The following is a 24,779-nucleotide window of genomic DNA, read 5'->3' as shown; positions in this document are numbered from 1 at the left end:
TTTTTTTTTACAAACTCAAATTTGAAAGTGTCCCTTTTAGGTTCTATGTGGTCTAGCGTGCTGTAATTAATTTAGGTGGTTCCTGCACATGTCTGTAATCATAGGACAAAAGAAAAATGTCTCTACCTTATTCTATGCAAAAGTTATTGTATTCCAACTAGGGTTGTAACGGTATGAATTTTTCACGGTATGATAATCGTCTAAAACAATACCACGGTTTGACGGTTTCGCGGTATACGGTATGTTACAAATGTTACAAAATAATAGAACAGTGAAGCAAATTTGACTTTTTCCAAATAATATATTTTTAGTTACTATAAACAACACCACTTACAATGAACAAATAAAAATAAGAAAATAATAAATAATGTGTCAAAGTCCAAATAAAGTCCAAATAAACATGGTGCAAATCCTCAGTAAAAAATAGATATAAATATTTACTATACTATAAATAGTTACATAACGAAACTAGATTCAATATGGAACATCCTTAGGTTTATGTGCCAGCATGGATATGGTTGTCTATCGATATGGATTTGGATATGGTTGTCTGCAATGCAGACAAACAGCTGCATCTTCATTTGCGTCTTTTGAAAACAGCAAGAGCAGCAGTTCGTCTTTGCTGTGTCACTGTTTTGTCATGTTTCTGTGCTGCTGTGCATGCAAAAGTACTTAGTATGAGAATTATTTCAAGCAAAACTTTTTTTTTTGCGTTTTATTTAGCCGCGCATAAATGTATGCCTATCTCTCATTCCGTGTTGTTCAAAAAGCTCATTGTTGGTCCACAAACAAAAGCGAAACCTATGCTTATTGGTTGTGATATAGCGAGTTTGAACCAATCTGGGCATGGAGGAGGGACAATGCATCAATGTATCATGTCTGATTTGTCCGGAGACACAGTGACGAGCGTTTCTTTGTCAAATCAGCGTTGTCAAATGTTGATGACGTAACCGCACTGATTCCGGAGCCTCTGAAAGTCCGCGAATGTTATGTGATACAGCACTGGAAAGCTGAGATTCTCTTCTTTATGCCAATCTTTGAATTGTATGAATCGGATCAGCGGATCAAAAGTTATTAAACATTTAAGAGCAATACTTATTTTTAGCCGCGGGCGGCTGTCTCGGTCTTTAAGGGTTAAAACCGTTGATATGCAATTGTTCATGGTATGATAATCGTGCACGTTCAAATCGTGGTAAACCGTCATACCGGTATATTGTTACAACCCTAATTCCAACTGATGAGAGGTGCTGTACAAGCCACAGGGATCAATGATTGTTTTCATATTTCACTATTCTTTTGTTTGATAAAACATAATTCACTATATTTGGACCACGTCTGACATATAAAAGGATTACTTATGCACATCACCTAAAAAACAGAGGAGAATGGCCCTGAAGCACACAGCATAAGGTAAGAGAAGACAGCTGTCTGTGCTATCTGGGGCTGCTTATTGATCATGAATGTATTGTTTACATTTCTGCGCCATGGAAACACCGCCATTCATTTGGCAACTGTTTGATATGTGAATATAATTCAGTAAAAAGAATGCTAGAACCGTATGAGCACCGGCAAGAGCTTTCATTTGAGCTATAACTTGTACATGTGACATATGAAAAATATGAAACTGAACCAATGTTCAATACCCAGCCCGGGTATCCAAAACACTGTGTATTTAGGTGTAAAAACATTTTGTACAGTAGAATAAAAACCAAAGTGATGCATATGTGCATAAAATATAGATTCTACACTTTCAAACCACTTACAGGGGTCTGGTGCAATTTAAATCCCTAGCCCTTTTAATCTTAAAGCGAAAGTCGATGACGTCACACCATGGACCGGGTCAGCGGAGTTAAAGTGGTTAATGCATCATTATTCATGTACTGTTATTGTAAAGTGTTACATTTCTTAGTATTTCTTCCTTTGTGTTCAACAAATGAAAGAATGTCATGACAACTGACTGCTAACAGTATTTGTACATAAATTTCAATGAACCTACTCATGATTGCCAAGAAATAGCAATCTGTTCCTCACACAGGGCTAACAAGTGGCTCAAAGAGACTATTATGAGCCATATGGACTGCTTTTATGGTGCTTTTATGTCCAATTTGTATAAATGACGAGTTAGTCTAAATGGCTTACAATGTCTGCCCTTTTTATGAGTTCATATTTGTTCATATTCCAGACGCTTTTAGCTTTAGTGACTACAAATGAAGTGGAAGACATGCAATGCAAGCAAAAGCATGCTGTGATCCAAAGTCCATTATAGCAAAATCTGGAAAAACAAGTTAGAATACACAGAAAAAAATATACATTTTATTTTATTTATATATACTTTGAGATTTAAACAAGGGCGTAGCCAGGGGGATACGTCCCCCTCACTTTTAGAGACTGACAATTTAGAAACAGGTGATTAATAATTATATGAATGTAAACTTTTGGACCTCCTATTATTTATAATTGGGAGACAGAAGATAGTCCTCTAGATGGCGCCATCGATGCTGCTTTAAAACACTCAAAAAAGGTCAACTATATTATCCTCAAAAGATGTCAAATCATATTTTGCATATTTACATAATAACATATATAGTCAAGCATACTCAAAACACCAACATCAAATTAAAGAATCATCAGCTCTCTACACTTCTCTTCATTCTAAAGTGCATTTATTATTTAACTTTATATTATATTACTTATTTTAGATCTTGTTGATAACAGTGTTATTTATAGTACTATAACAAGATTCCAGTATGGGAGATTGTCTCCATTAAAATATCATATTCAAAACAGCTTTCTACAGAAGCATAGTTCCCTTGTTGCATCATTACTCCTCCCCGCACTCTCTCTTTCATACAAGGGGAAACAGCCAGCAATTGCTCATGTGAAGACACTGTTGAGAGCTCTGATAACAAACACCCTAGGAAGGACAGGGGGAAAGGACTGAAAATGGGTAAGAACCTATATCTATTAAAATTCCAGAGCATTTGATACCACATATACAATAACAACTTAGTTTTAATGCTCCTTTAGGTAAAAAGAATTGTATGTCTACAGCCTTTTCGAAATGACATGCATTATTGAGTCCTCCACCCTTCTGGTTGAGCTTCATTATCTTGATTTGTTGATTTGATCAACATCACGTAGCTTGACTTGAAAGCTTTGACTATAAATATAATCTCATCATCTAATGGTGCTGTTGAATTTTGGTTTAAACCACTAGTTTAAGATAAAATGACAAACAAAAAACATATATATTTTAAATCTATTGTGGCTATAGTTCTTGGAGGGTTTACTTGTGCAATACGTGCTGTCTGAGCAGTCAGCAGTGGTGAAAAAGCTGTGGTCATTTTATACAGGATGAGACATTTCTAACTGTATTAATGCAAATGCAGGCTAAAGCAAACTTCATTTGCTTGGATGCAAAACTGACACCAGCAGCATTGAGATAAGAACAAGAGTAAAATATTAATTTTGAGTTACAGCACTGCATGTTCGACACTGGCTGGTGTCTTGTGGTATATTTTGCATGTGACAATTTTGCTGACAAAGTATGTTTAAACAATGAGCCATCATTTAAAAAAAAAGCAGTAAAAACCAAAAGTATACCTACACTGTAAAACCCAACAGTCAACTTTATCATACGAAATGAGTGTAGTTCACTCAAAATTGACTGAAAGTTAATTCTACTTATTTGAAAAGAGCTTTGAACTCAGTGTTGATGGTAATGAGTGAATTAAATACCTCAGTACTTCATCTTAAATGAAGTACTGTACTCTGATTAGTTTTTTTTTTTTTTTTTTTAACTCAAATGGTTTATAGCAATCGGTTTCCTCAAATGGTTTGAGTTACCTTAACTTATTTGGTTTCATACTCTGTACTTGTACTACTCGGTAACTTGGTTTAAGTTCTCTTCATTTATCAGGTTTTACTGTGGTCAAATTGCTTTGTTTACTCAAATTGATTCAGTTAACAGTACTCATTAGGATTAGTTTTTGAACTTAAATGGTTTGTTGCAATTGGTTTCCTCAAATGGTATGAGTTACCTTCACATTTTGGGTTTTACAGTGTGTTTATCTTCACATTTAAAGCAAAAATTGTAATTCGCCAATAGATTTTTTCAGCCTTTGAATGACCAAACATTCTTGCTTTGTTAAAAAAAAGGCATCTAAACATTTAAAGATCTCTTTGTTGTTAGCTGTTTCTTGTATTTTACCCAATTAGAATCTGTTTAAAATTGCCAAAGCCCACTTCTTTTTTTTTAATATCTACAGGTTTAAATTTCCCAATTTTCATGCCCTTCCTGAACAAAATCCTATTGCTCAACTTTTTCCTGATCAACTGTTTCCAAAGTAGAACCATTTCTAGTTTATATACTAAGTTTGCATCATTAGTATCCACTTCTAAATCTACTCAAAGAGACTCCTGGCAACTACACCTTAAAATCAGCTTGACAGATGTGACTGGAATGAGGCTATATATTTGTGCTTGACATAGCCTTATACAATTTAAAGTGGTACAAAGACTTCATCTTTCCAAGGCCAAGCTGGAAACGATGTATACCTCTGTTGACCCCACCTGTACAAGATGTAAGCAGTCCCCTGCTACATTAGCCCATATGTTTTGGTTACGTCCCAGTCTGTATTTTGGTCAAATATTTTTTTTATCCTATTCCATAATATTTTGTAAAGATGTTTGTGTAAATCACTTAACTGCACTGTAAAAAATCCTGGTTACTTTTATTTTTTAAGCCGAAGCTAATTAATCAATGATAATGATGTGTTGCATTTCCTTACTTTAGAAAAAAATAAGACTTGATTTAAATGCTTCTAGGTCCAAGTTCACTGCCATGTGGAGACCTTTCATAAATTACTTTCAAAGCCAAGTGTAATTGTAAGTTGACAAAATGATGCTGATGCTGCCAGGTTTTGCTTGTATTCTACTGATGTTGTCTTCATTTTTTTAGCTTTGTTTATATGTACAAATCTTTTTTTTTTCAAAATATAACAAAAAAAATTAAAACTAGTAAACTTTCTAATTTAAAAACTAAATATTTTAGATTTTTTAAGAACATGCAACAAATTTTTGTGGAAAAATATTTAAGAAAAATCTAATTATATCTGACAAAGATTTAAATCTGATTTACAGTAAAAAGGAAAAGTCAGAAATGAAATTCTTTTTTAACAGTTTTCTCACTCTCTCTATTTTTTTTTAGCAAACAATACTATGGGACTGAACAACACAATGCAGCAGGAGTTAACAGCCACTGAAATCTTCAATATATGCATCACTACTGTAATCTTTGCAGTGGGTATCATTGGAAACGCACTTGTTATATACGTGACGGGCTACAAAATGAAGACAACTGTCAACTCCATTTGGTTTCTAAACCTGGCGATCGCAGACTTCATCTTCATCTTATTTTTAATCCTGACCATATTTACCTTGATTAACAAGAGGGTTTGGTACTTTGGTGACTTCATGTGCAAGTTAGCCTCCTTTGTGTCAGTGCTGAACATGTTTGCCAGCATTTTCTTGCTCACCGCTATCAGCCTGGACCGGTGTATGTCCACCTGGTGGATTGTTTGGGCTCAAAATAAGCGAACTCTTTTCAAAGGCAGGATCATCTGTGCATTTGTGTGGGTTTTATCCATCTGCTGCAGCATACCGTTTGTCATCTGCCGTTCAGGAGAGAATAAAACATGCAAATACAATCCTGGTACCAATATAAACTTTCTGTTCACATACAGGTTTATTGTGGGCTTTCTCATCCCCTTTCTAGTCATTGCATCTTCATACATTGCTATAGGAGTGAGGGCCAAACGTCTTAAAAGAGGGAAGAAACTTAAGCCTTTCCGTGTCATTTTATCAGTAATCCTGGCCTTTTTCATATGTTGGCTTCCCTTTCATCTTCAGCAGCTAATTACTGCAATGACAAAGGGGAAAGATGAATGGAGTGGCATTCGAAAAGTATTATATAATATAGGACCCTTTGTTGGCAGTCTGGCTTACTTCAACAGCTGTCTGAACCCCATCCTCTATGTGTTCATGTGCGAGGAGTTTAAAAAGAAGCTCAAACAGTCTCTGCTGCTGGTGCTGGAGACAGCGTTTGCTGAAGATCTGCCTTTCCGAACACGTCAGTCCACCTGCTCAGCCTTCTCAGAATCACAAGGTCTCCAACAGCCAAACGACGCAACCTTCTCATCTTCTGCTAGCAGCCAGGACAACAAAACAACTCTATAGAAAAGCAGCTTTCAATAGTCATTCCAAGCACAAAAACAAACTCCCCACAAAACCCATAAGGGATTCCATGTTTTCATAAGAAACCCCCATAAACTGCAGGCTTCCTTGATATTGCAAACAACCTAACAGATACTATGGGAGAACAGAAGACTAGGCCTCCCTGAAAGCCATATTTGATCTAAAGACAATCTAAGACATATTTCTGATTGCTCCTGGTGATTTCATTCAGCCATTTGGTCCGCTTTAGACAACAATACCAAAGGTTTTGAGAACAACATGAAGGATGCCAGATCATGACATGAAAAGGATGTGAAGGATGCCAGATTTGTGTAAGAAACCCCTCTAAATGTGCTTATTTTTCCATCATCGCTTTAGGACTGAAAAACAACCAATGCCTCAATTCTGCAGGACAACTGAGGACTTGGCAACACTGAAAGCCATATTTGATTAAAAAATCTATGGTCCTGTTTATACATTTTGAGATGTGTTTTGGTGGATTGAATCACAAGAGAGACACATTCACCTAGTGAATAATCACTCTTGTCCAATTTTGAGCACATTACCAAACTTTGAGGGTATTAACAAACTCTTCACTGTGCTGCCTTGATGCCATTGGGGTTGCCAGGTAGGTTGTAACAAACAACCCACAAACTGCAAGTCTGTCTTTGTCTGCAAGTCGGTTTAGTTCATTAGACTGAACAAATTACCTGCTGCAACTGTAGATCATCTCTAATGGAGGACTGAGGACTTGGCAACACTGAGTATGTTTACATAGACACCATTAATCCAATTTTTATATGATTAAGACAATACCCTGATTAAGAGTCTACTATGTTAACATTGATTTTTGATTCATTTAATCTGACTAAGGTCATAATAGAACTAAACAGAAATGGAATTAAGACATGTGAAGTACACTGATTTTAGTGTCATTATTGAAGTGCAGTACATGTAAACAGTAGTTTAAATTCCATTAAAACTACACTCTACCAGCAGTTCATAGCACATCCAATATCTAGTTTGTCATGGGGCCATGCATGAAATGTACCTGTATGAAATCGAAAGTGCCAAACTGCAATTAAAGTCGACAAACCTGACTTGAAATTACATAAAACTTCACAGGAAATGTGGATAGGGTGGTGACGCAATGACGTTATCGATCTATGTGCTATAACATGGAAAACAGGATCATGACAGGAACATTCAACAAGCAACTCGTGTAAACACCCTAATCATATTATTGTCTTATTCAATTTAAAGCAAATAATTTTATTACTGATGTCTATCTAAAGGTAGTCACTAAAAGCCATATTTGCTTTAAAGACAATCTGAAGCAGGGATGCCCAACCTTGCTCCTGGTGATCTACCTTCCTGCAGAGTTTAGCTGCAACCTTGATCAAAGCCACCTGTCTTTAATTACCAAGTGCTCCTTTAAATCCTACTGAATTGATTTAGTTAATTTTGATCAGAGTTGGAGCTGAACACTGCAGGATGGTAGATTTTCAAGAACAATGTTGAGCACCCCTGATCCAAAGTTGCCTTTCCACTGCACATGACAAATAACAAGTGACAGACTTGAAGTCATTCATTTCCAAAAGAGAGTAGTCCGGGAGATGCGTGGAGTTCCGATCATCTCCGTATGCAGACAATTCTGATCCGATTTGAGGTGTGGATCCATTAAAATATACTCCTGCAACTATACTGTATGCAACCGGCTGTTTGCATACGGTCGTTATGTTTGGAAAACAGAAAAAAAGACTATATTAAAATATATATATATATATATATATATATATGCAGTGTGCAGTGAAAAGGCAGCTTAACGACCCATTCACACGGGGCATCAGCGTCAATGCTTCCCATTCACTTTGAACTCAGGTGTTGCCGAACTGCATTGTTGATCCATCGGCACCGCTTCCATGACATTGCTTGCTGCAGAAGTTGGGAACTTCTCAAATTTTCAAGGGGCCAACAGACACATCAGCCAATCAGAATGCTTTATGCAAATACACCAGCTCAGACAGTAATCTCTTGCGGACTAATTTCATTGGCTGATGCAGCTATGACAATTGTGTCAGCCTTAACTTTAGACACACCCTCTGTCAAGCATTGACGCTGAAGCCCTGTGTGAATTGGGCGTTAGGCCTTGTTTTCATGTATAAAGATGCATGTTGTTGGATTGGATCACAAGTAGACCAAACTCGTCTATTTTGTCCACTTTAGACTCCTTTCTGACTTTTTAATGGGAGGTCATATGAATGCATGAAGAGATAAGTAAAACTCGATAGTTTCTGATTTGATTTGGGTTTATGTTAGAACCGGAACTACTGTTTTACCAGTACTAAATACAGAATTATTCATATTTTTTGCCTTAAATTTCAGATGCCAAATTTGGCCAGCGCACTTCAACAACAAAACTGATAAAGAATGAGGTCAGAAGGCAGAGAGGAGATGGCATTTAAACATATCTGATTTCAGGGCCGTTTACACCACAAAAGCAATCTGGGTAAACAGATTTTCAACCACATCAGGAAGTGGCCAAAAATGGGCTTCGTTTACACCTGCATTTAGCATTGGCCACTTGTGTTTAGATAATTGAAACATACACCTTAACAGCAATTTAAGTGGTATTAAAAGGAATAGACAGATATTGTTTGGACTAACAGATAGCCAGCCAAAATTCTCGCTATTGTTCAATGTTGCTGTGTCTATATGGGTTGCGATTTTTTAAAAGGCTGTTTTGTATTCTTTTTGCAGGAAAACTACAAATGTTTTTGTACTGTCTACTTGTATTTGCTTATTAAAATGTCTTTGAGCAAAGATGTCAACATAATATTTCCATCTGCTTGTCTTATTTGTATCTATCTATCTATCTATCTATCTATCTATCTATCTATCTATCTATCTATCTATCTATCTATCTATCTATCTATCTATCTATCTATCTATCTATCTATCTATCTGTCCGTCCGTCCGTCCGTCCAATGTGTTTGATTAAACAAATCTACAACGAATTGAGACTCAGAATTATTGAGATACAATTCTCCTTATTTGCTAATGGTACTGAAGCAAACGTTGAGAGCAATGAATAGAAGACAATAATAATAATATATTTTAAATAAACAGGTAACAGTGACATGGTCAACAAAGGGAGTTATTTCTCAATATGAGGCCACTGTCTGAATGTCCTACCAATGAATTGCATTGTTTCGAAACACAGTGACTTGGAAAGACTTCAGAAAGCATTCCTTACGCAACTTACTTCTGAATTTCCTGTAAACGTGATTCAGGCAAATAAATAACTATCAAATAAAACTGCTCCTAAAATGCTGATTTAATCATTTGGCATATTTTGATGTTTATTTTTTCAGCCTGCTCATTAAATACAGACTAAATGAATACAGCAGCATCTATCACAGTATGATTTAGCAGTTTTAAGAAACATTTTGAAATATTCTTTAGCAATTATCCGCACTGTTGATGAAATGTGTAGATAGCCATTAAAGATAATAAAGCATTACAGACCAAAACTGTGTAGATATCAAGCGCCAAAGCAATTCACAAGGAACCGCTTATTTAAAGTTTTCCTCAAATCTCTTGACATTCTTTTAAAGTACTAAATTCTAGGTCTATTTCTAGGTGGGAACTTACCCCTATTTGAAACAAAAAAGTCAAAGTTGCACACAATAACATTTGTATAATTGGATATTCTGTTGTTTAATATTTTTAGTTATCATATATTTAATTAAAATCAATTTTCAATCTTTAAAAATCAATCTTTATTTCTATAGTGCTTTTACAATGTAGATTGTAAACAAAAATAAAAAAATAAGAATGAAGAAGCCAATAATTCAGACTGTGGAACATTCCAGTAAATCTAAAAGTTATAATGGATAATGCTGGTGTACTAATTCTAGTTATATTAAAACTGATTCAGCTCAATTTAGTATGAATGTCATTTCAGTTTAAATCAGTTCTGTTTAATACAAACGCCACTACTGAAGGCTGATCCACAAGTAAGCAGCTCCACGATGTGCAGATCTAGCAGTTCCAACCAAACAAACCAAAGGCAACAGTGACAAGGATCCAAATCTTCCCCAACTGATGGAGGCGAAAAAACAAAAAAAAATGTACCACTTTTTTTGCATCTTTAAATGTAGAGCTGCATGATTTTGAAAAAAAACTGCATTTGTTTACAGTGCAGATGATTCCCTTTTTGGTATCTTTATGGTTAAACTTTGCAATTACTCCACAAATTAAGCGTTTTCAGCTGTGGCTCCTGATCAATTTTAATCTCGATTTATAATTGCACATCCTGTGATGTGTCTATTACAGATACACAAATTGCAAAATTGATGCTGACAAGTTAGCCCTAACTGTAAAATGTAATTTAATGAACATTGTTGTATTCCTTACCACAGAGCACTGCAATGGAGTACATCAGTGCAGTGCAGTCACGTCAAATACTGAAAGGGACAATTTGTCCATTTCTAACAATACAATTAGTTTTTCTCAGTGGCTTTGGTGCATTTCTCACAACACTATTTACATTTGCACAACAGTTAATGCATTTCTCAAAACACATCATATAGTAGCAGTCTCTCATTCCTTCCAACAAATTGCAAATGCTTTGGACATGCATCAATTGCTTTCATACAACTTTCTGCTGTTTTATAACATTATCATTTGCTTATGTCATGTCAGTCAACATTAACTAAACTTGTGAATGCTGAATAGTCATTCCATAGAAAACTAATAGTCCTCATTTCATTACTTGAGTCATTACATTCAAAAATGTTGAACTATAGTTCAACTATAGTTTTTTTATAGTATTATAAAAAGATTTTATAAAAATTGTTAGACAGATTTCGACAACTATAGTTGTCGAAATCTGTCTAACAATTTTTATAAAATCTTTTTTCCTGAAAATGTCTTCTAAAATGAACAATTTTTTGAATGATTTACAGACCTGTGTATGTTATAGGGTCAGTTCCAAGATGTGCTGCAATGTTGTTTACAGCTGTGCTCAGCTCTACCCTAAGAGAGTTTATGTTTGTTGTAAATAAGGGTGTGTTTATTCTTTTGCACAATGCTGTGAATAAATTAGAACTGCAAAGAGCAAATGCAGTAAACATGTGAAACACATATTCAGTGTCTTGTACTCAGATGCCTCACTAAATGCAGTGATGTCTAACTTTACTGTAGTTTTCAAATGGCTGTGCAAATAGTATATAGTGCTGTCTTGAGCATTTTCAGGAAGTGTCACCAAATAATGACTTTTTTGCATTGGAAAGAATGTACAGAGTAAACGATCATAATGAAAACATGACGAAGCCATTTGACTTTCATGTTCATAAACAATGGTGTCAGGACTTTTCATCTTGATGACACTGACACTTTCATTAACATCAATACTTGCTTTTAAGGAATGAGCTATCCAATTTAAGCAAGTAACACACTTTTGAAAGTTATCAGCAAGGTTTTGCAGTTTGTCCTAATTGTTTTGAGAAATGCATTAACTGTTGTGCAAATGTGAAGTGTTGTTGGAAATGCACTATAGCCACTAAGAAAAACTGTAATTGTCTTCCTGTATATGGTTAGAGTGAAATGGTTAACTACCGCCCTCTAGTGAGAGACACAATTTCCCATTACTTCAAACCATCACACAAAAGCTATGGTCAGGTTTAATCACTGTCTGTCACAATTGTGTTGTGGGCCTGGACTAAATGAATCATGATTACTATGTAACATTCTATTTTGGTTAGCATGATTCAACTACAATCTGCCTTTAGTCATCATTTGGACAATCTATTTTCACAGAAAACAAATGCTGTGAACTCCCTTGTCAACTTTATTAAATTTCATTAAGTAGGACATATTCCTGAATTAACATCTATGCTGATCCTGGAACAACATTCCAATCAGCCAATCAGAATTTAAGGATACGTTTACCATTTACAATATGTTACTTATGGTTAGGTTTATGCCCTCTACATGATTGTTATCCAACTATTATTCCCCTCTGATTTTAGAAAAATTTACAGTTATGGTTGGGTTTAGGGTTATGAAAGAGTGATGGATTACATTTTTAAATAAAAAATTATGTTACAGGATCAACATAGATGTTAATCCAGGAAAGCATCGTACTTGGCAAAAGTATGACGTGCGTGCAATCCCCGACATTCAACAACTGATAGAAACCTATAAGAGGCTTGCAATATATATATATATATATATATATATATATATATATATATTTTTTTTTTTTTTTTTTTTTTTTTTTTTTTTTTTTTTGTGGTGGGTTTTGTCTTAATGCATGAAATCTGTATGCAATTAATTTGACAATGCTTTCAAACAGACAGATGTACAAAAGAGTCCATTCCCAGAGTCATAATATTCCCAGACAAATCTTATTCCCAGAATGGAACAGCTACAGAAATGGTCTAATCTTTGACAACTTAGAGTTAAGTGAAACAAAATCTAATTTAGTTATATATTATACATTTCGCCTGGTGGTTCAGTCTAATATGGTGACTGCTGATAAAGCTGAAGAAAGTGAGAAATTATATTATATATCATATATATATATATATATATATATATATATATATATATATATATATATATATATATATATATATATATATGTATATATATATGAATTATATAGCCTACAAAAAGAAAATCATGTGCATTTTACACTATTGGAAATGCATATAGAGCAAGATAAATCAAGTGTATCTGCCTGTGGAATGCAAGAGGGGGGTGTAACTTGTAGCTTGTAACTTGTAACATGAAGAGGGCATAACGTAATAATTTAAAGAGGCCTAACATGCAGTTATCAAGATCCAATTGAACCATGCAAGATGTTACAACAAGATGTTGTTGGCAAGATGGTGGAAATACTTACCGAAAAACATTTTTAGCAAATATTGTCATGAGTTTTCTCAAAATTTATCCACAACCTATTCATTTGATATAGTATTATACAGTATTCATTAATTTAGCAACTCCACTTGCTGACTTCTTCATCCGTTTTGTCATGACAGTTAGCCTACTCGGTGTTGTCCCTTGTGGTTGCAAATAAATGGTGAGCACATCGAGTATATGAAAGCCAATATGTAGACATTAGTGATGGCTGGGTTTAGAGTTTAGGAAGGTGTAGACATTAACTGTGATGGCTGGGTTTAGGGTTTGGGAAGATGTAGACATTAATAACTATGATGGTTGGATTTAGCGTTGGGGAAGGTGTAGATGCTAATAGCTGTGATAGTTGGGTTTACGGTTTGGGAAGGTGTATACGTTAATAACTGTGTTGGTTGGGTTTATGTGTGGAGCAGGTGTGGATGTTAACTGATTGGTACAGCACTATCTTGCTGACAACATAGTTTTGACATGTGACCTGGGTCTCCATAACTTTAAAGTTACACCTCTACTACAAGTTACACCCCTTTCATGTTACGCCCGTCTTGCAGTCCCTACAGACCCTACTCAGATAAATAGAGCTGTAAATGTAAATGCTGTATTATTGCTGTTATTAATTTATAGTAACTTACTGGCAAACTGCTGCCAGTAAGTTACTGTAGATTCGACAGGAAATTATCAACAGTGTAAATATGAAAAAAGCCATGTACTTTATGTTAATTATTCATTTTATTCATATTTTTGTTTTCGGTCTAGTCCCTTTATTAATCAGGGGTCAACACAGCAAAATTAACCATAGCATTTGTTTTATGCAGCGAATGCCGTTCCAGCTGCAACCTATCAATAGGAAGTGAGTTAATTAAATTATTTAAATGATTTCTAATTTGCGTAGACATAGCCACAAATTTAGAATTTGTCCACACATCAGGAAAAATTTATCAACATGACTTTTTTAAATATTCATTTATTTTCTTTTAGGCTTAGTACCTTTTTTAATCAGGGGTCGCCCGAGTGGAATGAACCGCCAACTTATCCAGCATATGTTTTACGCAGCGGATGGCCTTGCAGCTGCAACCCATTACTAGGAAACTTTATGAAATATGTGAGATAGATTGTTTTTTGGGGTAAAAGATCAATGACCAAAATTGTGACAACAAGTGTTGGAAAAGAATTTATATTCATCTCAGTATTTTTAATTGACCACTTTTACATAGGTTATGTACACGTTTGGTATATTTAATACTTTAAATGAACTTAATTTCTTTAAAAATATCCTGTTCCTTTGAATTTACCAATTCAAGTGCAGTGCTTTACTTAAGTGATAAATAAAAATTGAAAAAAAAAAAAATGAACAGACTACGCATACCCACTTTAGTACAAGCAAGTAGTGTGACATTACATTTTACACAAATTATGTGACAATTAAATTAACTTACAGTGCAAAGTTTTCTTTGACAGCTAGTTATTTCAGGGCATAAACATGATGAATGATCAAATGCGTTTAGACTAATATCGCTCCAAAGTGATATTAGAGATAATGTGTCTTTAATGTGCATTAAGGGCATAAAGTGTTGCCCTTTTTATAACTGAGACAGTCTTACATCCCTTATTTCCTGTCACATGTACAAATCAAGTGGTCAAAACCACAGAGTCTGTGTCTGAGACACAATTAGAGAACTGCAACGTCCTTCAATATGCATTTCGAGGTCATGAATGTAAAGACAAAGAGGCGAGCAAATGAGGAAGCATCAGTTTTCAAAAGCACCCTAGTATATTTGCAGTTGATAGAAAGACTGCTCTATTAAATAAAGCACTTATATCCTTTATATATATTTAGGATATTGCTAACTAACTTTTAAAGGCTGGACTGTGAACAAACTGTCTTTACTGTGTGGTGACTGAAATTCTAACTGTTCAAGTTTATTTGTATAGCACTTTTTACAACAATTCTTGTTTCAAAGCAGCTTTACAAAAGGTGCATTGTTACATTACAACCAAATTTGCTCAAGTTAAGGTTAATATTAACCATCACTTTATTAGTTACTAATACATTTAAATAATTAACTAGCGACTAATTACTTTTAACAGTTAAAGTTATTACATATAAACATAGTTAACCTGCAATTATATAGCATATACAGTTGATGTCAGAATTATTAGCCCCCCTGAATTATTAGCCCCCTCTGTTTATTTTTTCCTCAATTTCTGTTTAACAGAGAGAATATTTCTTCAACACATTTCTAATCATAATAGTTTTAATAACTAATTTCTAATAACTAGAATAATAACTAAAATATCTATGCCATGATGACAGTAAATAATATTATACTAGATTTTTTATACTATAATATATCTAGATATATTTATACTAGATACTATACACCATAAACTGACATTTAAAGACTTAACTAGGTTAGCTAGTTTACCTAGGCAGGTTAGGGTAATTAGGAAAGTTATTGTATAACGTTGTTTGTTCTGTAGACTATCGAAAAAATATGTAACTTAAAGGGGCTAATAATTTTGACCTTTAAATGGTGTTTAAAAAATTAAACACTGCTTTTACTCTAGCCGAAATGAAACAAATTAGACTTTGGGCTAAATGGGCTCCCTCCCATTTAGCCGGAAGAGAGAAGAGTCTGAGCTCAGGTAGGTATTGAGAGAAAGAGGAAAAAAATCTAGGTTGATTCTTTGGGACGAAGATGACTATGGTAATAAAATTCGGCTATTTAAGAAAGAGGAGAAGGAGTCGAGGTTGATTCTTCAAGACAAAGATGACTAAGGTAAGGAAATCCAGCTATTTTTGTATGTTTGGATTCATCTGATTGGTTCATCATGTGATTGCTAATGCGAGACCCACTGTGGTGAATAATAAGCATTTGATCCTCTCGAAAATTAGTATTTATATAAACTTCACTTAACCTGTTAGCCAGCACTCAATATCGGGGATTTACACCTACCTAACTTTATATAGTAACAGTTCCTGACTCCAGTAAGCTACAAACACAAATTATGCATCATTGAAAATAAAACACTTTGAGCTTTACTGTGGTGAAAGGAGAAGTTACATGTTAAAAAATATTTTAAAAAGTTATACACTATGAAGTCATGAGGAAAAAAATTGTATCGTGTTCAATATTAGTTTTGCATATAGAAACACAGGGGTTGTAGCATTAAACTGATGTAGAGTTTTTCAAGATTACTCTTGTCCTTATTGGTGTAATCTATTCATAAACATTGACATGTGGAAAAACAGCGCCTCAATGAGTTCTCGTCAGGGCGCTGACTAAAGTGTTAAAATCTCTGTGCCATCTTGCCGACAGCATAGTTTTTGACATGTGACCCAGATCTCCATAATTTCCAGGTTATGCCTCTACTACAAGTTACACCCCCTCAAGTTACACCCCTGTCTAGCAGTCTCTGCAGTCCCTACTCCGATAAATGGAGCTGTAAATGTAAATACTGTATTACTGCTGTAATTGATTAACAGTAAATTACTGGCAAACTGCCACCAGTAAGTTACTGTAGATTTTACAAACAATTATTAACAATGTACATAGAAGCCATATACTGCATGTTAATTAAATTAATTATATTATTTAGTTATTTAAATTATTTGGGGTGGATTATCAGGGTGGATTCTTCAAGATGAAGATCACTAAGGACTATTCCTAATCTGGCTATTTTTGCGTGTTTGAAATCATCTTATTGGTGAATCATGTGTTATCTATTGCAAGAGCTGCCCTGGTCAATCATAAGTATGCGATCCTCTCAAAATTAGTTTATTCATAAACTTCCCTTAAAATTCCCCTTTTAATGGAGGATGATTAAACTACAAACTGGTTACCTGGATCCATTTAGGGAATAATGTCTGGTTCCTCCGCACAGTGGGATATTAGGAAATCTTCCTCCTACAGACGAATCCCTAAACTTGCTTCCCTGGTGATGTAAGAAAAGTAAATATATTATCAACACTTCATTTCAGGAAACAATGTGACATAAGCAAAGCCTCTGCAGATTATGCTAACTGTTCTGTCATCCGGTACTGTAAAATTAAATTATACAACTAAAATACATTGTTAAAAACAATAAATTTGCTGCACAGATTGGCACAAAAAATTATTAAGCATATATACAGTTAAAGTCAGAATTATTAGCCCCCTGAATTATTAGCCGCCCTGTTTATTTTTTCCCCTCAATTTCGGTTTAACAGAGAAGAATTTTCCAACACATTTCAAAACATAATAGTTTTAACGACTTATCTCTAGCAACTGATTTATTTTATCTTTGCCATGAGGTCAGTAAATAATATTTTACTAGATATTTTTAAGACACTTCTTTACACCATAAGGTGACATTTAAAAGCATAACTAGGTTAATTAGCTTAACTAGTAAGGGTACTAAGGCAAGTCATTGTATAACGATGGTTTATCCTGTAGACTATTAAAACATATATAGCTTAAAAAGGCTATTTATTTTGTCCTGAAAATGATGTTCAAAAAATTAAAAACTGCTTTTATTCTAGCCGAAATAAAACAAATAAGACTTTCTCGATGTTAAAAAAAATATTATTAGAAATACTGTAAATATTTCCTTGCTCTGTTAAACATCAGGAAATATTTTTAAAAATGAAAAAAAAATGAAAGGGGGGCTAATAATTCTGACTTTAACTGTAAATATCTCTACCTAAATGAGCTGCAGCAGTCACTTCTGTTTATTGTAACAACTGGAGATTTACAATGACTGTATCATTAAAGAACATAAGAGTGTGGCTGAATTATATTTTTGAAAGAAATAAACATAGTTATTTGAGCAAAAAAATATTTTATCTGTTACTACAGATTGCTTTACTGACCAGCTTCTCTTCAATTCCGTTTCTGAAGAATGATAGCTAACAATACATGCTGTAAGGTCCTAAGACAAGTACTCATATTATGAGACAGTCCAAATGCCCAATATACAGTATGTTCTTTTTGAATGTGACTTGCTGTGTCCCAAATTGCACACACTCTGCCCTTATGCACTTACACACTCAACAGCATAGTATATAAATTTAGTGTCGCCCCAAACGGAACACAAACGGCTGGTTGTTTACTAAGTTAACCTGAAATTCAAATCGTTTCACCAGATGATGTTTGACGGTTGCTAAATTCGTGAAATAATTAATCAAACTAACAAATGGTAGCCTACCTGCCAGTAGTACCGCATTCACCATCGGGAGGCGATATAATCACTCTAGTAGGAGAAGTTTGATTTCACGATCCAAAATAAATAAATGAAGAGCTCGATAGCTCCGCCTCTTCCGCTACGTGAGCAAAGCTGCGGCCGTTCAGTGCGTGAAGTGTATGTAAAGTGCACTTATTTGCACTACTTAAACTATTTATACTACAAAATAGCTTAGAACAGTGCATCAAAAATAGCTCATTTTGGAGCACTGACTTTTCCTTAAACTTCATTTTAAATGAAGGTTTAGCAAAATATCAAAGATAATAATATCATAGTTTTAATATTATTAAATAATAGCACAGTGTTAAAGACATAACTTGAATCAAATAATGAATTATATATGAATTGTGGTTTAAATATGTTCAGAATTATTAATAATAAATCCTGTATAAACATTCATTCATTTTCTTTTCGGCTTAGTCCCTTTATTAATTTGGGGTCGCCACAGCGGAATGAACCACTAACTTATTAAGCATATGTTTTGCGCAGCGAATGGCCTTCCAGCTGCAACCCATCACTGGGAAACAACCCAATTCACCCAATTCAAATAATTGCGTAAATTGTTCAGTTGGGTAAGCTAATTTGTGCGTTTTGTATGTGTGTGAATGAGTGTGTATGGATGTTTCCCAGTGATGGGTTGCAGCTGGAAGGGCTTCCGCTGTGTAAAACCAATGCAATCTCATGCCAATTTGTAACTTTAATTTAGTGGCTAATTTGTATGAATCTAATCATACTAATTCATACAATCTAATTCATACAATTTAGTACGATTTGCTCATTGCCCAATGACAGTTGGTGGGGTTAGGTGCCACGCCACCTTTTTAAAGTCAAACATTTTCATACGACGGAACTCGTACGTATTCGAACGAATTTGCCACTAAACTGACAAAACGTCAAATACTTACGATTTCTCGTGAGATTTGGCACATATGCTGGTTAAGTTGCCAGTTCATTCCGCTGTGGTGAAACCAGAATAATAACGGGACTAAGCCAAAAAGAAAATGAATGAATGAATTCTAAATATATATACAGTAGCACAAAAAAAACAGTTGGACATTTTTACAAAATATTTATGTTAGTTGGTTGAATTATAATCGAGTGTTAAAAAACAATATCTTGTTTTTTAGGTTACTGTACTCCATGTATTCTGTCCAATAATTTCCTAAAACTGCATTGTTGCAGCCCTTGTTCTTGTGAGTATAGCAACATATGAGATTTCCAAATATCCAAATCAGCATTTAGCACCACTAGGCCTGCTGTATACGTCTTGATGATTTGTAGGCTACTGTGTGCGGAAATGAATGTGGTGTGAGAGTGTGAGAACAGTATTAACATCACAAGTCTCACGCTTATCATTATCAACTATCTTTTATGGTGTAAATGGGCTTTTGCCTTAAATAAGCACACTGATATCCAGTACAACATGTAAATTTCAAAAATACATACTTGACTTTGAAAATAATGTTATAAAATTATAGTTATAAATTGTATGTAAACCAGAAGTGCTTGGAAGCTTGTCAGCTGATATTGTGCACCACTTTTTACAGGAGAGGTTGGAAAAATAGTAAAGCACATCATTATTATTAACAGCGTAGTGTAAGTTACTTAAAAAGTAATAGATTACAAGCTACTGACAACTACTGGAAATTTGTACTTTTGTTACAAAACTAATTACTCTATGTAAAAAGTAATCAGATTACTAAATAATTTATTTTGGAGTTACTTTTAGAACATATAAAACATACAAAATAACCTCCAGTTCTTTTAGTAATTTAATATTTACAGAAAAAAAAACATTATAATGGGTTTAACAAAGCAACTTGACAACTTCAAAATATTTAAGAAGATCATTTTAAGATTTGGGCAAACTATCTTGTCGTTTACTTGCATGCCTTCATTGGAAATAACACAGCAAACAATTTTGTGTTCAAAAGATGTTTTGTCGGTGCAATAGCCTAGTGGTTAGTGCATCAACAAATGGTGCAGTAGCATGTCAGGGTGTCCCGTGGTCGAATCCCAGTTCGATGATTTCCTTACCCCCCACCCTCTCTCTATCCAACTTTGCTTCCTGTCTAAATGCTGTCCTCTCTAATAAAGGCAAAACGATTTTTTAAAATCTTTAAAAATAATAATAATTTTTTTTTTAAATTGACGACTAATAGTCATCTAAACGTAGACAGCTTGGCTAAGACAAGGCTCAATTTGGGCTGTCAGTGAAAATCTAATAGACATCGAATAGCCCTAGACCTGTCATCAAATAGACAGATTAGACAGACTTTGCATGTCATTCATTTCTGTTTATTTGATGACCAGTCTAGTTTTGGCATATTCTTATTCTAGAGGTCAATTAGATTTTCACTGACAGTCCAGATTTAGCTTTGTTTTAGCCAAAATGACTATGTTTAGACATCTATTAAACATCTTTTAAAAACAAAAAATTCTTGCTGGGAACAAACTTGCGCATGCAAAAGATGCAATATGTGGATGTCCCCATACGCAGCTACACTTTAGATTTTCAGAGGATACCTTTACTTCCAATCCTACACACAAATCCAATTTAGCCTGTTAAGGCTGAGTTGGGCCACTGTGTTAGGGCGCCAGTTTCCTCCTTAGTGATGAGTATTGTCCTAGAATGCTTTCTGTTAAGTGCTTGAACAAGTTGCTGGTCGAGTTAAAAGCAGCTGAAAGTTCTTTAAAGGCTGGAAGAAGCAACCACTCTCGACAGCAGCCAATTCAGCTCAGCATATTAGCTCAACCCTTTTCACATTACTGTCGTTGCAGCTGAAAACGTAATTTAAGAAAAAGCAAATATTGTTTTATATGTTCTATATGTAATGTAACACAAGTACACTGACTTTGGTAACTGTAATCAATTAGACAAATTCAAAATGTAACCCGTTACATTACTGTGTTCCCCCAAAATGTGATTAAAATACAGTAACACACTACTGTGGAATGAGTTACACCCAGCTCTGATTATTAATATTATTACCATGTTTTATTTTTTTTTACTATTTTTCAGATCCAAATTCTGTAAATATATATCAATTAATGCACATTATCATCCGACAAGCTTCCAAGCAAAAATTAGTGAATAAATTGTCATTAAAATGCAGCATTTAAACCTCATAAACGAATACAAAATGACAGGAATAACTTCAAAATGTTATCACCGGGCTGGGTACAGACATGTGCTGTACGATTAACATCATCTAATATACGTTTTTAAAATCATGTTATATTATAACATGAAGAAAATTTCGTTTTTTATTAGTGATCATTGATCAAGAGTCATCCTCAAAGTCCACACAGATGTAAGGTCACAGTGAGTCTTCTGAAATCTTCAAAGCTGAAGATTTGACATAATAATAATAATAAAAATTCCTTACATTTATATTGCATTTTAGGTACTCCAAGCACTTTAAAGGGGAACAGAGTTGCAAGTTTTCCCATGTGGTTTCCCATCAAGATACAAAACATGCACAGCCCTGCTTAGTGGATGACCATGTTAGAACTATGAGAGCGAGCTGCAGGTATGCTAACCTCTTTTCAGAATTTGTCTTCAGCATACACTGCACAACATAGAATCTGTATTTCAATAAGGACGCCACAGTCTTTAGACATTAGTCGTTAATGAGCATCACTAATATCCGCCACTGTATGCCTGAGAATATTTGTAAGAAAGAACATCACATTATATGTTTTATAGTTTCTTAAAAATGTCTGAATGTTTATTTGCTTCATTTTGAGCAAGAGCAAATTCTAGTGTGGCAGGAAAGGTTCTGTGGTGGGTTTGATGCCCACTCGTGATATCAGATACTGTACATCTCTAATCATTTCATCAAGTTTGCTGATGACCTATGTGATATATAATGATTTATAACTTTATGTCATAATGAGCCTTATTAGCCAATAGGGATGGGTTTGGAGTCCGGTATAAAACCAACTATCGGTCAGCACAAGCAAGAAGACGGAACAAGATCAAGACTCGACTCTTTCCACTGCATTGACACCTCAAAACATGGGTAAGAAATTTATATCTATTATGCATATTATATGTTTATAAAAAGCTCTCAGAATATAAATACAAGATTGTTTATAACACAGAGAATGCACAGACATAATAATAAAATCCACATAAATAAACACAAAAGTTAGATGTATTTTGTCAAACAAGGAACCCTTCATACCTATCTGTCCTTCTTACACAATGAATCCATAAACTGCAAATGCAAGGTTATTAAATATAAATGACAAATTTTTATTCTAATGAGGCTTTAGGAGCACCATTAGATATAGTAGAGTAGCTAATCATTTTAAACATATTGAATCCCTAAAAATGTAGATTGTTTTCTGTTAGAATTGGGTTTAATGTTAGTACTTTATAAAAAACATTACATCTGTGGAAAGTCCCCATAAAGATAACTGTAGTCTGCATGTGTGTGTATCCTCTGTCCTACAACAGTTTTCCAGGATCCCAACACCAATTCCTCTCTTTTAATCTGTTCTCAACAAGAGATATGACAAATATGCTGATTATTTGCTCAAGCAATAAATATAACCTAAGGGTAGACTTGTGAAAAAGATTTCGCAGCACAATGACACACTGACTGTCCCACTGTGCTTCTTTGTTTAGAAAACGCCAGTTCTGCACATGAAACTGGAAACTCCACAGACAAGAGCACTGTGGAGAACAAGGGATTTATAATCTTCCTTGCCTGCATTTTCTTCACCCTTATAGTGGGTCTCATTGGAAATGGGCTGGTCATATTTCTGGCAGGCTGCAGAATGAAGATAACTGTCAACTCCATTTGGTTTCTGAATTTGGCGATTGCAGACTTCATCTTTATTTTAGTTTCAATCATAGATCGTTCCTTATGGTTGAGTGGGTGTCACAGTACCTTCACAAACTACTTTGTCTCTATCACAATATCTCTAAATCTGTTTGCTAGCATTTTGTTTCTTGTAGTTATCAGTCTGGATCGATGCCTGCGCACATGGATGGCTGTTTGGGCTCAAAATAACAGAACTCTGCGTAAAGCTAGAATCATTTGCATCATCATCTGGGTTTCATCCATCGGCTACATTCTCCCTTTTTACATTTTTGAAGTTACATATACATTTTTTGTCACATGTCGATTTATAGTGACCTTTCTCATCCCCTTCCTGATCATTGCATCTTCATACATCGCTATTGGAGTAAAAATCAATCGCCTCAATATGGGGAAGCAGCTCAGGTCATACAGACTCATTATAACTGTAATCCTGACTTTCTTCATCTGTTCATTTCCACACCATGTTTGCTGTTTTTATAGATTAACTGCACAAAATAATAATTGGACTCTCACTTTTCAATTTTGGAAGCTATTTATTTTTAGTGTCTTCCTGATTTATCTCAACAGCTGTCTGAACCCATTTCTCTATGTGTTCATGTGTGATGATTATAAGAAGAAGCTGAAACAGTCTCTGGTGCTGGTGCTGGAGACGGCTTTTGCTGAAGATCATCTGGACATTAAAGAAATGAGAAAGACACAATATGATGAGCAAGAGAAGAAAACCACACTTGAATTGCTAGAAATGTAGAAAACCTTCAAGGGTTTGTGACCATTGTTAATACTGTATATAATTATCACAGTTAAAACAATCTATTCATCATAATTTTCTGTCTAAGACATATCTTGTAAATTATAGGGCCCTATCATACACCCAGCGCAATGTGGCACAAGGCGCAGCGCAATACTTGTTTGCTAGTTTCAGCTTGGCGCAAGAGTTGTTTTGAGGTGTTGCGCCACGCTCTTTAAATAGCAAATTCATTTGCGCTCATATGTGCACCCATAGGCGTTCTGGTCTAAAAAGGGAGGTGTTCTGAGGCGCACTGCTGGCGCGTTGCTATTTTGAGAAACTAAAATAGATTTTTCATTAGACCAAAACAAAGCCGGTCTAAAGTCCAGCGCAGAGTTGCGCCTCACTTACACACTGCTTATACACACAAGATGTAGAGCAATACGCAAATATCTTTACATATGAAAAAGGCTTTTTCAGTTCATTTATAACAATTTGCTTTAGTATAATATTATTATTAGCAGTATTATTTATTATATCCATATTTATATTTGTTTTATTGAAAACAAGCTTAGATTTGCCCACCTGTCAGGTTTTAGACCATATGGGGCACAGCATGTGTATTAGGATATAACTTATTTGAACACACTTCGTTATTATTGTTCATTTATTTGTTTGCTGGAAATTAGAAATTAATTTAGAAATAGTTTTGAAACAAATCTTTGCGCTTAACAAACAAAATTAATTATTTATAGGCTAATTGATGTCTGTGCGTAAAGGTTTCCCTATCCACAAGAGCAAAAGCGAAAGTGAACTTACTTTACGTCAGGTAA

At 34.6% G+C, this 24,779-nt stretch overlaps 2 protein-coding genes and 1 long non-coding RNA gene across 6 annotated transcripts in view; 2 read left to right on the top strand and 1 right to left on the bottom strand.

Moving 5' to 3' along the window:
- Positions 1 to 2,864: 2,864 nt before the first annotated feature.
- On the top strand, positions 2,865 to 9,069 carry si:dkey-42l23.2. Of its 4 annotated transcripts, none has more exons than XR_012391014.1 (4): positions 2,865 to 2,947; positions 5,210 to 6,566; positions 8,620 to 8,743; positions 8,995 to 9,068. XR_012391014.1 is itself a non-coding variant. In XM_005173403.6 (2 exons), the coding sequence occupies exons 1-2, from the start codon at positions 2,944 to 2,946 to the stop codon at positions 6,235 to 6,237; spliced, it is 1,032 nt and encodes a 343-aa protein (XP_005173460.1). In that variant the 5' UTR covers positions 2,865 to 2,943; the 3' UTR covers positions 6,238 to 9,069. The 4 variants fall into 4 exon arrangements, 1 of the variants encoding a protein (XP_005173460.1); XR_012391013.1 differs by having other exon boundaries at positions 5,210 to 6,862; XR_012391011.1 differs by having other exon boundaries at positions 8,620 to 9,068.
- Positions 5,736 to 18,402, bottom strand: LOC141377904 (uncharacterized). The gene is made up of 4 exons (XR_012391017.1): positions 18,349 to 18,402; positions 17,006 to 17,097; positions 6,007 to 6,202; positions 5,736 to 5,920 (listed from the first exon to the last, which is right to left on the bottom strand). It is a non-coding gene; the product is annotated as an uncharacterized lncRNA (long non-coding RNA).
- Positions 18,403 to 22,405: 4,003 nt separating this feature from the next.
- LOC100331422 (formyl peptide receptor 2-like) overlaps positions 22,406 to 24,779 on the top strand; it is a 2,865-nt gene continuing 491 nt past the window's right edge. The window contains exons 1-2 of the mRNA XM_068213640.2: positions 22,406 to 22,409; positions 23,021 to 24,779. The exon at positions 23,021 to 24,779 is cut by the window's right edge and continues 491 nt beyond it. Of these exons, the coding sequence (XP_068069741.1) occupies positions 22,406 to 22,409; positions 23,021 to 23,967 (951 nt within the window). The 3' untranslated portion in view covers positions 23,968 to 24,779. The remainder of the gene's footprint in view (positions 22,410 to 23,020) is intronic.

Source organism: Danio rerio, chromosome 15, assembly GCF_049306965.1.
Source record: "Danio rerio strain Tuebingen ecotype United States chromosome 15, GRCz12tu, whole genome shotgun sequence".
Taxonomy (NCBI): Eukaryota; Metazoa; Chordata; class Actinopteri; order Cypriniformes; family Danionidae; genus Danio; species Danio rerio.
Note: the sequence above shows the minus strand (reverse complement) of the source record. Positions and strands in the feature narration are given on the sequence as shown.